This window comes from Lagopus muta, chromosome 2 (assembly GCF_023343835.1).
Source record: "Lagopus muta isolate bLagMut1 chromosome 2, bLagMut1 primary, whole genome shotgun sequence".
NCBI classification, from domain to species: Eukaryota; Metazoa; Chordata; class Aves; order Galliformes; family Phasianidae; genus Lagopus; species Lagopus muta.
Window position 1 is genome coordinate 64,013,357 of NC_064434.1, and position 15,898 is coordinate 64,029,254.

The 15,898-nt window shown below is 39.9% G+C and overlaps 1 protein-coding gene across 2 annotated transcripts in view; it reads left to right on the forward strand.

Moving 5' to 3' along the window:
• Positions 1-4,770, forward strand: part of EPM2A (EPM2A glucan phosphatase, laforin) — a 39,398-nt gene extending 34,628 nt beyond the window's left edge. Inside the window, exons 3-4 of one of the 2 annotated variants that reach the window (XM_048936255.1) lie at positions 1,001-1,242; positions 2,652-4,770. In XM_048936255.1, coding sequence (XP_048792212.1) covers positions 1,001-1,242; positions 2,652-2,932 — 523 coding nt within the window. In that variant the 3' untranslated portion in view covers positions 2,933-4,770. The remainder of the gene's footprint in view (positions 1-1,000; positions 1,243-2,651) is intronic. The other variant, XM_048936256.1, reaches the window with a different exon arrangement.
• The last annotated feature ends 11,128 nt before the right edge of the window (positions 4,771-15,898 follow it).

The following is a 15,898-nucleotide window of genomic DNA, read 5'->3' on the forward strand; positions in this document are numbered from 1 at the left end:
TGCTGTTAATAAACTTCACTCAACTATTGAGTATATTTAACTGTAGTTTGTGAATTGCATATTCAAAATAGATGTTTTTGCATACAGAAAAAATAAATCACTAATAATTTATGAATGTAAATAATCAATTTTAGATAACATAAATATAATTGTATGTGCAGATTAAATATTCTCATTTAAAAACAAGGCAAACAAACTCTTAATATTCTGTTTATTAAAAAGTGATTGGGACATAGGATATTTTAATGATAGTTATTAGTGGGAGAATGATAGCAGTCTTGAAGTTTGATTTGAAGAATTGCTGGAAATGTGGATGTTTATCCATTCTAACTGCATCTCTTGAGGTTTTCATGAGAAAATATCTAGTTCTTCAAACCTTGAGGGAAACTAGGCTTATAATTCTGTGCTTGGTTCCCCGTAGACTCTACTAGTGAAGAGAAAAATGAGAAGAAAATTACTAATTAAAATCCTTTTTGAGTTTTCTCACAGAACAGAAGTTTAAAGGTTGTTGGTTTTTATTTCCTTGGGTTTTTTTCTTCTTTTTCCCCCCTGTCTACTGTCCTCATTATAGTGATAGCTACAAAGCCAGAAGAGTTCTATGATTTGTCTTATTATTCAGATTTGGATCATGTGAATCCTTTGGTCTCTTTCTTCTCTGCAAATTGCATGAATCTGAAGAGTTCTCTTATTCTAATTTGTGATGTTGGTAAGTTTTCACTGCAGACTGAATGATGGATGCCTTGGGGACCTGTGCTAGTAACTGCTCAGAATTTTTTCTTAGATTTTTGGAGAAGGTTAGGAGCTTGATCCCCACCATCAACCATTACCAACTAAACTGTAACGAATGAGGAAGCTTCTCACTGCATGAAATGAAAGGTTGTTCTTAGGAATATTCATGTGATGATGCTAAGCAGGTTTTGAGCTAGAACATCACTTAATTTGGCAGTTTTTACATTCAGATATTTTAATCAAACCCACTTCAATGTCTTCTCCGTGCTAGAATTCTGCCAAACATCTGGCTGGGAAGTTGCCCTCGGCAGCTGGAGCATGTGACGGTCAAGCTAAAGCACGAGCTGGGTGTCACAGCAGTGATGAACTTCCAGACCGAGTGGGACATTGTTCAGAACTCCTGGGGCTGCAATCGCTACCCAGAACCTATGAGCCCTGAAGTCCTCATGAAACTGTACAAAGAGGAAGGTCTCGCCTATGTCTGGATGCCAACTCCAGACATGAGCACTGAAGGTAATGCTCAGACCAGTCTTGCAGCTAAATTAACAGCAATAAAACCTTTGAGTTACTAAACTGTTGCTGTCGTGGCTGCCTTTTTTTTTTTTTCTCGTGTAAATTTTGTGTGAAAATACAGCTAGAGTTCAAGGATATTTTTGTTTTATTTACATTTTCTGGTAGGTGGAGAGGCCATCTAAACTACTTTGTGTCTGGCAGTGTATGTGTATTTGAGGTTAAAGCCATCAGACACAGATAACTGCTTGACTACTTGTGCTTTCAGCTTGCATTCAGCCTGTATAATGAAAATATGCTGTGTAGGTGGAAGACTGCAAGCTTGCACAGGAGGACAGCTTGCCATCTTGCTGGTTAAAAATGGGGAGAGATAGTGCTGTATGTCTAGTGTAGTCACTCCCTTCCCCAAGCAAATTATTTTTCTTTATCTACAGTATCCCAGTCTGATGAATCTCCATGGAGTCATTTCTATAATTATTTGTAATTGATTTAGAATACCCACAGTGCATTGCATCATAACATAAATTAATATTTTTAATTCCTCGGTTGGAATGCTCATTTCAAAATCTTGCTTTTAGCCCGTAGGTAGGAAGTGTGTATTTGGCTGGTAGGCTGCTCACTCAAACAAGAGTGCTTTCAACAGAGTGAAGTTCACTGCCACGAACAGGGAGCTGTCACATCAGGAATGGGGCATCAGGAAGGACAGGAGACCTTAAGACAGGGATTTGAAAGGGCTTAACGTCAGTGCTTATCTCTGCCGTGAGGAGAAGTTACACTTTGATGTCTGCAGCTTCAATTCCCAGGGTAGCAGGGAGAGGTATCAAGAAATACAGTATATTCATCCCTTTGGGAGTGAGAAAGACTGCTCTTAATCATACACAGACTATTTAACCATAGGCTCAGTACACAATTTGATTATAAGAGTGTTAAGTTGTACAGGAAAATGCTATTCTGTTCTATCTCCTTCCCTTATGATTGATGTTACTGTTTTCATTACCAGGTTTTGGAAAGCAGCAATGCATAGGTAGGTTCACAAACCATTGGTGATAAAAAACAAAAACTTTAAAAAAAAAAACCAAAACATTTTTGGATTGCTGATTTGAATGCTATAAAAGATGTGCTGCTTGATGTAATTTCCTGTCTTATTTCAGAAAAATGAATATGCCATGCACGCTCAGTGTTAATCAGAAGGTGTATTTAGAGAGGACTTTGGGCATTTTACAGGTTTTGAATGATCTGAATCTGCAAGAAGAAATGAAGGTTAGAGTAGGTCATTTGAGGGGAAAAAAAAAAAAGAGAGAAAACAGAAAAATATATAGCATTTACAGTGCATCAGGCTGTGCTGACAAAATCTCTACTGTGAACCTAACTTTCTGAAACGCTAGTGACCATGTCCTTGTTTTTATCTTTAGGAAGAATACAGATGTTGCCACAGGCTGTCTGCCTCCTGCATGGGCTGCTTCAGAATGGACACACTGTCTACGTTCATTGCAATGCTGGCGTTGGCAGGTCTACAGCTGCTGTCAGTGGCTGGCTGAAGTATGTGATGGGATGGAGCCTGCGGAAGGTGCAGTACTTCTTGGCTTCCAGGAGACCGGCTGTCTACATAGATGAGGAAGCTCTGATTCGTGCTGAAGATGATTTCTTCCAGAAATTTGGACCTCTTCGTTCCTCATGTAAAGTAGGAGAGTAGAAAAGCAGAAAAGGAAAATGAAGGTGAAGAGCAATCCTTACATGTGAATCCCAGCAGTTAAGAAATCATGAATCAGACTTCTGCCTCTCCTCATCAGATTGCACACCTGTCATAACAGCCCTGAGAATTTCGTTAAAAAGTGCCTTTGAGTGTTTTTCATTTGCGTTCTTTAAGCTGATATGATTCATGTTTTTAAGCCTTTTGCTGCAAGTACGAGACCCAAAGGTCTGCGAAAGGAGACTAAGATTCTATTTTAACTATTTGCCTACAGGAGCTGAGTGTTAGGGTAGATAATAAGACAAGACTTGAAATAAAATAATTACTGTTGGCAGTATTTTAGTGACAGGAAGGGAAGATGTTCTCGGAAAAACAGGTGTAAGATTGACTGAGTTATGGTTCAGATTTGGATGGAGCTGAGGACAGTCAAAAGCGCCTCAGTTGTTTTAGAGTGTACATTATTGAAGTGTTTTCTAGTAATTTTGTAGAAAAGTGGTTTTAGTGCAAAAGACCAGAAACTGACTTTTCATCTGAGTTTCTTGAGCAAAAAACTAGTATCAAATGCAGGCAACTAATTTTATTTTTTTTCACCTATGCAGTTAATTTTAAATATTTTGATAGCTCACAGTCCTGCTTGAGTAAAACCAGTTTGCTGCAGGATAGGTCTAAGATTGATCAAGAGAGGAAAAGCATTCTCTAGAGAACAGAGGATTAAGGATACATAAACATTAAGAAACTAATTTCTATAGATTTATTCTTCAGTGTTTTTTTTTTTTTCTAGCCAACTGACTTGTCCCTCTAAAGATCCCATTGATGCCAGTGTAATATAACTGATAAATTTAGTTTATCTGAATATGTAATATAAAAATGGGTATGAGCTGTTCATGGAGAAAGTCCAGCATCATGCAATATGATATTTTATTTATCTTCTACTTTAATTATCTTCAAAAGAAAAATGGCAATTTAAGTTATTCTAAATGTGTGTTTTTGATCATGACTTCGTTTCTGGTTTGTTTCTTTGTTTTTGCTTTGAAGTAATACTGCCTGTTTGGATATGAGCTGTTAATGGAGAATGCCCAGCATAATACAATATGTTTTATTTATCTTCTATTTCAGTAGTCTTCAAAAGGAAAAAAAATGTTTAAATTATTGAATATGAGTGGTTTTGATCCTGATTTGTTGTGTTTGTTGTTTTTTTTTTTTTACATTTTTTATTTGCTTGTTTGGCTTTGGTTTTGCTTTGCACTAACAGTGCCTGTTTAGAAAGTGGATGAGAAAAGTTCACTAATTAAATAACATCATGGTGATTCCAGTAGTCCATTTTGTTCTTTGCATTTGGCTCTCAATTTCATAAGTAACAGGAAGGGTGATGACTGACCTCTGTATGGGATAGGGGCCAGCCACTTCAATGATGTTGATGTTGATCTGTTGATCTGTTGCTTGTGTGCTACACTATGCCAGTTCTGAGGGTCTGCTGTCTGCCCTTCCAAAGCAAGGTCTGAGAGGAGGAGGAGGATGCCATGAGGAGCAGAAACTGGAACTTGCTTAAGTTTTACAGTTCTTTTGAAACACAGTTGAAACCCCAAGCTTAAATTGTGTTTCCTTTCAGTTTGATGCAACTTGTCTATTATGACCAACACTTGTGGTTTTGCCTCTGACATGTTATTAGTTTCATAGCTGACTGTATTTCTTTTTTAGAGTTCTTGCATAACATGGTGCACACGAATGTAAAGCTAAGGTATAACCATGCTGTGTTGGCTATTCCTTAATGCTCGTTTCCGTGGCAGCTGAAGCAGACTGATGCTTCATCTCTTGAAGTGCAGGAGTTTAAATGATACAGAAGCCATATTATTTAAGGAAGCCTTAGCAAGGGGTTGTTAATTCATTGTTTGTTGCCATTTCAGTTTCCTTGTCTGTGAAACTGATGGTGAGCTGTATCGTATGCAGATCACAGTAGCTGATAAAATACATGAAAACAGCTTGTCAATATCATTTAAACAACAAGTGCAAGGAGTTCTTATGGCTTGTAATCCCTTTGTGCTGATTTGTCACTTTTTTTTCCTCATTGCCACCTCCTTGCTTTCTTCATTGAAGGTCACTCTGTCACAGGTAACATCCATTAAAAGTTCTGTCTGTTGAAAGCAACTAGGAATTTAAATGCTGAAGAGATTATTGAAAGAGGCTACAGTAGTAGAAAAAGCAATGATATGAAAACATAATGTATAATTACATGATAGAGCTGCATCTACTGCTTATTTATTACAATTGCAATTTGCAATATGTTCTTGTGCTGATTGGATCATTAGCTGTTTCCACGTACTAGATTCCTCATGCAGTTTGGATGTCAGGATGAGGACAGCTCTGTTGTTCACATCCAAGTATAGTTCACCAGCTTAGTCATAAAAGTGCTGTGATACTTAGAGAAGGGCAACTCCCATCGAAAGATTAACACAGATAATGTTTATTTTACAGCACACCCAAGAAGCCAAACTAATGTACAGACAGTAACAAGAACCAGGTAGAAATATTGTTATAAATTGTCATTGAAAAGCATCAGTTAAGGAAAATGGTTATCTGCTTGTAAGAGCATCAGTATTCTTTGTCCTCTTCTAGCAGTTTTTCACCTTTGCAATACTGAAGAAGAAAGCAGGACTTGTTACATGAGATGGGACCATTCATGATTCAGGATAGTTAGAGTACCTCAGTGTCATTAATAGGCAATAGTGTATGTTCATTCCCAGGGCTATGTATCTGAAGGATCTGAGCACAGCTAGCTCTTACAGGTAATGCTATAACAAACGCAGCCCCTTGATGAATGGGTTGAGGTCTGAGTGGTTTGGTTTCATGAATATTTTGCCTTTCGAAATCAAAAAGCAGTTAATGTGGACCTTCTGCATGAGATTTCAGTCAGGGAATGCAGTTCAATGAAGGACACTGGGCTGGCTGGCAGGGCTGCTGTATACCCTCTTTCATCTCTGGCTCCTGTGCACACCTTGTACTTTGACCCCTTTGGTATTGTCTCCTCAGGTGCCTAGGTTGCAAGCTCTCAGTCTTCCCTGTCTGCTTGTCCAGCACTAAACACAGTGTAGCTCTGGATGTGGCTGGGACTGTTGGTTTTGTGGTTTTGTACCAGGTTGTGCTCCTGAGTAGCTGGAAAGTCTTACCGTGGGCAACTGAGTTGTGTGCACTGCACAAAAGCTTATTGCAAAACAGTGGCTCTGCTCTGGGGTGTTCCACCAGGACAGGGTGGAATTAGGATTTGAGACTCGCAGCCAAGCCCTCCTGAGGAAATGTGATGGAGGTTAAGCTGTAGGTGGGCAGAAGCAGGGAATGAACTCCCTATTGAAAACAAAAATGTACAACACACCAGAAAATGCTTGGAAACTCTGTATGTTACTGTAAGGAGACTCTCTAGCTAACGTAGGCCTACTTTTTGAGTTCCATAGGATAATATGTGGAGTTTACTGATCTCCAAATAAGAAAAAAAATTGATTGAAAATTGTTAAAAATTTTACCATAACTTTCTTACCCTGCCTCTTCTTTTATGTTTCCTCATTAAATTGCAGTGAGAGGTTTAGTATCAATAGTAGAGTTAAAACAAAAATCTTAATTCATTAAAAAAATACACTGAGGCTGTGCAGTGGGAAGCTGTGAATAAATATTTAGAAGCATAATAACTACCACAAAAGTATATATTTGGCAAGCAGGCCCTAACTTCTTGTAGAATAATGAACAGCAGGCAGCCTTTAGCTAAAATGGAATTGGATTAATGTAGCAGAGGACAGGATATAGATGACTTTCTCCAACTCAAGCTGTTTACATTCCATGTGTTAAATCAACACCTCTGCAGTTGCTTCTTTAAAATATTCTGCTGGAAAGAATTATGGTTTATTTTACACATATTTATAGCTTAAAGTTAAAGGAGCAGCTCTGAGGGAGCAGCCTTTTGAACAGGGGAAGTTAAAGAATTAATCATTCTTCAGTTGTCCTCTGACACAGCACTGACGTCACCAACAGACCAAATCATATGAATTCATAACTGATTTTCTTCCTAAATTAACAAAGGAAAGGAAATTTCTCAAGGGTAATGCCATTACCATATATTAGCATAATTGTGTAGTTGTGATATAAGCAACTAAAACATGTTTTTGAACCTTCCATTATGTTAACATTGAATCTATAGGGTATTCATTCCAAATTACATTTTTTTCTTGCTCCATCCTTCCACCTCAACATGCTCCATCCAATCTTGACTAGTTGGAAAGAGTTCTTGACTATATTGCCATATTTGTAAGGATAAGTAAGAAATATTTTAAGCCCTTTTGTAAATATCAAAGCTTGCCTTTGGATGAGGAAATAATAACAGTTATACCATGTAAAATAAGGATGGTGACATCATGAGCCCTAGCCCTATGTAGTTCAGCCTTTTTTTGTGCTTAAGTGTGTTGTCTTATTTGGAAGATTTACTTTATAAAAATTGCAAGATAATGTCTGTTATTTGGTAATTATTCCCATACTAATGTTGTTGTATTTGCATCAAGAAAAATAGGAGGCCTATTTATTCATGAGCTGGTAAAATATTAAATGAAACCTCATTCTTAATTTACATGATTGAGGAAAAAGCATAAAACAGCTGCCAAGGAAAAAAACTCTAACACCGGTCAGGTTTCTGTGGTCATTATTTAATGTCATTATAACAGAATTTGTTTTGTGCTAACAGTTTCAGAAAGGAAATAATTAACAGTCAGGCTATCATCCAAGAGTAGCAACCGTATTTAAGTATGGCAGCCAGCCTAAAGTCACTGCAACAAATCAAACACTGAAAAGGAATCTAATTTCCAAAAATTCAATAAAATACATAAACATAGAGGTTAGGAAAGGACTATAAGGATTGTATTTGCAGAAAGGCAAGATACATAAATACGTAGTATAACTGTGGCTAATGTCAATGGAAAAAGTACTGGAGTGGGAAAACAAACACCACAACTCACTTGAAAATGTGATCAACATTTTGGGTCTTACAGTGACAGGAAGAATTCTTAACCTCAGTTTGCTGTCAGTAATTGAATACAACAACTGCTATTCTCAGTACATTCACCCACAATGATTGTGGGGGTGTTTGTATTTCCACCTCTATGCACAACCAAAATGGAAAATACTCAGTATTTGATGTCTTCCACCCTTCCTAAGTGATAAAATGCACGTGCTATTCTGCAGCAAGTTTCATGCAAAGCACTGAAAGTTTCCCAAGGTGAGAAATAGGCCTGTACTGGGTCTGCACACCAGAGAAAGATTTACAAGGAGAAGTGGGAAATATGTGACCTAAAGAAAGGATTGATCTGTTGAGATGAGGCAGTGAGACACAAATATATCTCAATACCCAATGATCAACAGAAGCACAGTGATATACACTGAAACAGCAAAACCTTGCAAACTATTCAACAAAATCTGCCACAGTCATTATTTCTGAGAAGAAAAAATTTGATTAACTCTCTCTTGATTGCTGGGAACATGACTTGAGTACACTTTGAAAAATGCTGAGATAAGCCATTCGTGTTTTTCTGTTTATGGAAATGAAATCAATAACTTTATTTTAACTGTGTACATAGTTCTTATTTTGCTTTCTTTAATAGCAATAATTTCAGGATGCCTTTCAGTGGCACTGAGATTTAAAAAGAAAAAAAAAAAACCTTCCAAGAAATGTACCAGAAATGGATAAAAACGATACAGATCTAAGACAATTTCTGTGCTTCTAATTATCATCATCCTTATTTACCAGGGCATTGCTGAAATTAGAGCATACAATTATCTTCTTCTTTAATTCACCACTGTCCAGTATTCCAAGCTAAAACATATGCTTTGGTAGCACAGAAAATACCAAAATATAGCTAGTTTTGGAACCATTGCTGAAAACATGTTTTTGTGCTACTGTAAATATTCAAGGTTCATGGTGTTAAAATTTGTATGAAAAACAAAAATAACCCTTTAAAGTGAGCATCAATGAGAAAACCAGTACCAGTATGTTTATCCTGCCATTAATCTGCTTTCCCAGGGCAAGGCAGGAGGGAAAAAGAGTCTCCTTCCACAGACTTCAAGGCTGTGCTCAAGGAATACTTCTTTTTGATAGAAAGTGATATAACAAAGCACTTGCCACTTATGGAAATTTGAGTACAAGAATAGTACTGGGGATTTCAAGTTGAAGGCTCTATACTTGGTTTCTGAGTGCCTTGCTGCATTCCCCACCTGAGTTATTGATGAGATGAGTTCTAATTTGGTGGCCTGCTGCAACATGCTATGAGTCATTAGCCCTCAGAAAAGGGTAAGGACACTTGTTTGCTGTGTGATACTGTGATTCAAGCAAGCTGTGTGGGTGGGCAAGCAGAGTGAAATCACTTTATTTGTCAAGGGAATGGGTGACAATAGTTGTTGGAGCCTCTCCTGCTTTTTAACACAAGATCCGAACACTGTGCAGTGCACACCAGCAAGGCTGTCTAAACATCCATGTTCACGTGCTACACATACCTGCTTGAAAATGAAATAAGGTGCAAGATATTGCACTTGGATCAAAGCAATCCCAGATACAGAATGGGAGAAGAACTGATTGAGAGCAGTGCTGTGGAGAAGGACTTGGTCATCTTGATGGACAAAAAGCTGAATATGAGCTAGCAGTGTGTGTTTGCAGCCTAGAAGGCCAACTGCATCCTGGGTGGCATCAACAGAGTGGCCAGCAGGGAGAGCGAGGGGATTGTCCCCCTCTGCTCCGCCCTTGAGAGTCTCCATTTGGGGCTATATCCCTCCAAGCCTGGGGCCATCAGCACAGGAAGGATGCAGAGCTGTTGGAGAGGATCCAGAGGAAGGCCGGGAGGATGATCAGAGGGCTGGAACACTTCTATGTAGAATGGTTAAGGGAGTAGGGTTTGTTTAGCTTGGAGAAGATTCTAGAGATGCCTCACTGCAGACTTGCAGTACTTGAAGGGTTATTATGAGCAGGAGGAAGGCTGACTTTTTACATAGTCTGACAGAGACATGGGGAGGGGGAAGGGCTTTAAGCTAAAAGAGGGAAGATTTAGGTTAGGTGTTACAAAGAAATTCTTTACTTAGAGAGAGGTGAGGCACTGGAGCAGGCCACCCAGGGATGCTGTGGATGCCCCACCTGTGGAGGTGTTCAAGGCCAGGTTGGATGGGGCCCTGGGCAGCCTGATCTAGTGGGTAGCAGCCCTGCACATGGCAGGGGGTTGGGGCTGGGTGGGTTTTGTGGTTCCTTCCAACCCAAGCCATTCTGTGATTCTATGATTCTGTGGTTCTATGAAATGTCAGCTCTTACAGCCTGGCGCAGAAATTGAGGCAAATTAGGGCTTAAAAATATTATGTGAGTCTCCAAGGTTTTCAGAGTTATCATAGAACATGTTTGGGGTATTGCAATTAAACTTGCCATTTAAATTTGTGAAAATGAAGAAAGCAGCTTGAAAACGTAAGGCAAAGCACAACAGGATGAGAAAATACACAAACTGCCCTCTGTGTGTGAGTTGACAACTCTGCCAAAATGTTTCCAGCATCAGCAAGGAGACAGAAATAAAAGGCTCTGGCTTTCCAGATCCTTGTGTTTGCAGCATCTAATAAAAGTCTGTTGCTTGCATATGCACCAAAGTCTGCTGCCTATCTATAGTTCTAAGGACAAGAAACCTGTTTCTTATATTTTTAATGTATTCTATGTCTTGCTGACTGACAAAAAATACACATGATGTAGAGGAAATACAGAAATCCATTGAAGACAATTCTATGTTTAGTATTAAGTTTTGTGCTAGTAACAATCTGCTTTTTCCATAGGCTTGGTGTTTTAAAATATATGATAATGCTTTTGCATTTGGCAAAGAGCAGCTACTTGCCCCACAAATACCCATTTTGTAACTGGCAGACATAAACTCTCTATTTTCTTCTCTTCGAATTCTTCCCCTGAGATATTCGTGAGGGAATAATGCGTACCTCTATCACAATATCTCATGTTACAACATCTGTAATTCAATACAAAACAGAAGGAAGGATGAGCCTCCCCTGTGGTTTTCCCTGTATCTCACCTCCTTTCTGTGATTGATTCCCACATGGGAGATTCTGACAAGGGAGCCCAGGGAGTTCAGGTAGCATTTTGCAGGGAAAACCCTTTGCTGTGGATGGGGCAGGATTGCAGATGACTCACACAAAAGGGTCTTTGCCTTGATAGTGCCTGGTGGGGAAGAGCTGGGCCAGGGCTCTCATGGTATGGGACTGGGTTTCCTCTGTCCTGGCTCATCCTCTGTCCCTGCAGATTTCAGGAGACTGACCTCAAAAACACAGGATTTATTTTCTTTGCTCCTTTTATCCCTCCAAAAATGGTAAAAAAATGTGTACCTGTGGAAACCTGGATTTCTATGTATGGTTTTTGGCAAGGGAAATATTTTCAGTTCTCTGTTTACAGAGCAGCCAATGCAAAAAGCTCCTTTGGCTGCTGCAGCTGGATGTTGTGTCTGTGAAGCAGGGGGGATGTTGGGAATGCAAACACCAAGTATGTTACAGGTGCTTATGGAAAATCCAGGCAAGCCCCCATAATCCAGAATACCGTTACAGCCAATATTCGCCACGCTTGAGTTGGACATTCCTGGGCAAACTGCCCTTGATCTGCATAATTTCACAGTCAATTAGAAGAATGTCAAGCCAGTTGACTGGAAGTTTTGCTGCAATCTATGCACAAAGGGCAGAGCTGTGCCCTCCCACTGGGGAGCAGATATCCACCCCCTTCACTGGTTTTGATGTGACCAAGCAAAGTGCAGTGTACCACTGGGATCAGGGGGCTCACAGCCTGCTGCAAATCGCTGCTTTGCTCAGGAAAGGATGATTGTAAAGATTAACACATGAAAACAGGATCAGACCCTGATTTGTAGAGTGGGCTGAAAGTTTCATTGATGTCCTGGGACTTAGCACTGCTTCAGATGTGCAGCATCTGTTCTGTAAGAAATACGAACACATGCATGTGAAATAGCTACAGTATATAAGGAGAGAAGATACAGCTAATAGCATGGTTTGCCAAAAATATTATGGATTTAGATGTTGATCTATACATCAGCACCTTCTTTCATTACCGTCTAATGTGCAGAACTGTGAGTCCCAGAAGAACTGTTCTAACAGCTTTCATATGCTTCCAGTGTGTTTCTCTTAAAGTGCCTCCCAAATTAACTTGACTTCAGCTCTGTCTCCCCTCCCTCCTTCTCTTCTCAAGTGTTCCCTTGCTATGCATTTATTGGATCTTTGAGGCACTGCGGTTTCTATCAGTCTTTGAGGAAAAAAAATATGGAGCAGGCGCATATAGTTTTAAGCAGCCTGGATTTTTAAGGATATATGTGACTGTTTTAAAGAGTTTTCCTTGTGGAGTTGAAGACTCCTTTCTACCTTACAGAAAACATTCCTTATTCATGTTTTTAAAGTGGGATTTTCATTTTCATTCCTATTACTCGAGCAAAATGAAACTGAGCACCAAAGAAGGTGACTTTCCTCATTCAGATTAGATTGGTACAGTTTCTCATACACACACACAGAAAGCTGTAGAAGGATAAAAATGATGAAGTATCTGACAGTGCACCCATATCAATCTTCCCAGAACTTAATTTGGGAAGGACTAGGAGGTTTCTGAGTTAGTCTTTCATCAGGCTGTCAGGACATTATTTTCCCTTATAAACTATAGGTTCTGTTTGCATTTCTATGGCATCTTCTATCTCAACGGACTGACGGCACTTCACCTTCTCTCCATCTGGTCTGCCTTCACCCTCTATTGACGTGCAGCTGCCACGGTCTCAGGAGCACAAATTGGAAATGTGTTTAATTGTGTATAACAACACAGTCCCACAGTGAGGGACAGAAGCAAGGCAGGATGCATCAGAAACAGCAGGGGACCTTTAGAAAAAGTGTAGCTAAAAATGGATATCCAACTAATGACATTATCTGAAAATAACACATCTCACATCATCTCTTTCCCTACCTGTTTTTGTTATTATTATCATAAGGATTGTATCCTGTCTAGCTATTGTACCTTGGAGTGAGTGTTTTGATCAGTACTCAGTAATGCTCAGCTCACCTACTCACACCACTGAAGGCCAGGCTACCTCAATAGCCCAAGTCATGATTGTCAAATGAATGCTTGATCCTGGACACTCGTTGAAGTTCAGTGCTGCACAGTCAATGATGTCACTGCATGTGGCTTCTGCACTCTTTGTTATGGAGAAGTAGGGCAGTGAGCACGGCATCCTAGAACATATCTCTGGTGTGCTCCATTTCCTTGGGCAGCAGCTGCTGTAAGTGGTGAATGGGAGGGAACAGAGTGGCGGTGTGCTGGCAGGCATGGGCAGGGCTCTTGGCAAGTAAGCCTACAGTAAACGGCGTATTACACTGAATGATTTCAGCCTCAGTTACCTGAAATGATAGGGAAGAAAATTGACTGCAGAAAATATAGTTCAAAAGGGCAGAAATCTGCCACAGCAAGTGAAATGCTGTTTAGTGCAGAGGAAAGCACTTAGGTTGTTCTTGCAGACAGAGACTCTTGACAGTCCTGTTTTCAGCAAGGCTATTGGGATTTAACAACACCTAGCACCACCACGCTGTGGCCATGCGTGGGGCAGTGCGTGCTCTGAGCCATCTTTAGCACTGGCCTTTTTCTAATCATTCCTTAGCACAGTTTTTGAGTGAGTCTGCTGTCAATCTGCTGAGATTTGGTATTCATGGTGGCAATCCCCTTCCTCCCAGCCATCTCAGTGGACTCATTTGGTGATGTCTATCACACACAGTTATGTTGGAACCCCATTAATTAATATTAGTTGCTAATGGTTATGCAATTAATTGCTTTTGGAAGAATATAAAATTGAGTAAATAACTTCAAAGTGTTGAGTCCTATTTGGCAAGCTAATACAGCTCATCCTGCCCAATTACACTGATAAGATTTTAAACTAATTGAGCTCACACTGTGCCTCTCCATTACCTGACATTCAACAGCACACAGAGAAGATTAAAGGGATTCAGGAGATGGTATGCTTGTAAAACCAGGAACAGTCACTCCTGGTTCTCGCTTAAGCATAAATACATATTAATTCAGAACTGAACAATACTTTGCATGGGGGTTGCCATAGAGATGAGCATTCTCAGAAGTCTGGGGCCTTTGCTGGCATTTCAGACTAAAAATAATGACCCAGGTTACCCAGGACCTCATTACACAATGGCAGGCACACATCCTGCAGTCTAGCCGGTTGCTCACTATGGCACTGCAGGGGCAGAGGATTTGCCATACCAGATTAAATCACTTGTTCATCTAACTTGACATTGTGCCTTCTGCACTGATATTCTAGAGGAAGGTGGAAGGCTCCCATAACAGCTATTACCCATCCAATTATGCTGTGTGGTGTACAGGGAAGATACATCCTTCCAGAGCCCTGCAGGCAGTCAGCTTACACACATAAGCATGTTATTCAATTACCCTTATTATTTCAGCAAGCCAAGCAGCAAGAGGTGGTTAATTATTGCATGCAATTTTCCATCCTTTAAAAAAAACAACAAAACACTCAGTGTTGCCAGAACATTATATCTCATTCCAGCAGAAACCAAGTGAGGCCCAGACTCCAGTAAACCTGAGGAGGGTGAGTGACAGATCATCCACTTGCATGGCAATATTTATCTTGTTGAGCCTCTTGCTCATACCCACACAATCAATCCTGAGGAAAGTTTTACAGGATGATGAAGTTTATCCAGAAGCAAATCTGTTAGGCTTCCCTGCTGAAGTTTCTGGCTTTGCATTTGCTGTACAGAAATAACTATTTTTTCTTTCAGAGAAGGTGGGTTTGTTTTTTGTTGCTAAGGTCTCAATTCCTGCTGCAGAAGTCTGTTTTCTGTAGTTGCTGGTCATCACATCGATGGTATGTTGATGTCTTCTGCCAAATACTACACTTCAGCTAAACACATCACTGTACAATCATAGACTCACAGAATGGCTTGGGTTGGAAGGGACCTTAAAGATCACCGAGTTCCAACCCTCTGCCATGGGCAGGGCTGCCACTCACCAGATCAGGCTGCCCAAGGCCCCATCCAACTTGGCCTTGAGCACCTCCACAGATGGAGCTCTGTGCAGCCTGCTCCAGGACCTCATCACCTTCTCAGTGAAATGTAACAATGGAGAGGATCTGATAGAATGTTGTGAAGAAATCCCTTCTGAAGACTCATTGTTTTCATTGAATGAGAATGAGCAGGTGAACTGATTAACAGATTGTGTCCTTGGAAAAGAAAAATGAAGTTCATTAGGCGAAACAAACTAAATGATGAAAATTAAGTTATTCAACAATTGTCTTTTCAAAACTTTGCAATAAGGTTTGCACTTGAACAAGTATTTCTGTTGTCATCCAAAACTGGGGACAAAGATACCAAGCTCAATGTAAGTTATATAGGAAGACAGTACAGAAGCATTTCCTTGATAAGCAGGGACAGGGATATGAACCATACAAGAAAAGAGGTAGCAAGCAGTTTGTGTATCTCCTGTGAGAAATCCTGCATTTGATATGTATTTAAACCAGACAAGAGATCTGGGCTAGTAACTTTCTGTCCTTCAGAGAAAGCATAAGGGAGAAGATGATGAAATGAGTCTGCATTTTTGATTGTACCAAACAAGTGCTAAACTTTGCCAAACAGACATTACAAATGGGCTGTGGGTGAAATTTCAAAAGACCTTCAGTCTGTGAAGGACATATGCTCTGATTAAGATGTATTGGGTCATTACTTATTCAGTGAGAGACAGTTGAGTTCTTCCTGCTAAAAATTCAGACAAGAGGCTTTATCTTTAAGGCTCAAAGAAATTAAACTCATTTTAAGTGTAAAACTGTCTGCTAAAACCAGAGAGTGTGAGGGGAGTGCCCCGTACAGCTGACGGGTCTACTTCAAGTATTTAGGATGTCAAGAAGTCAGCTA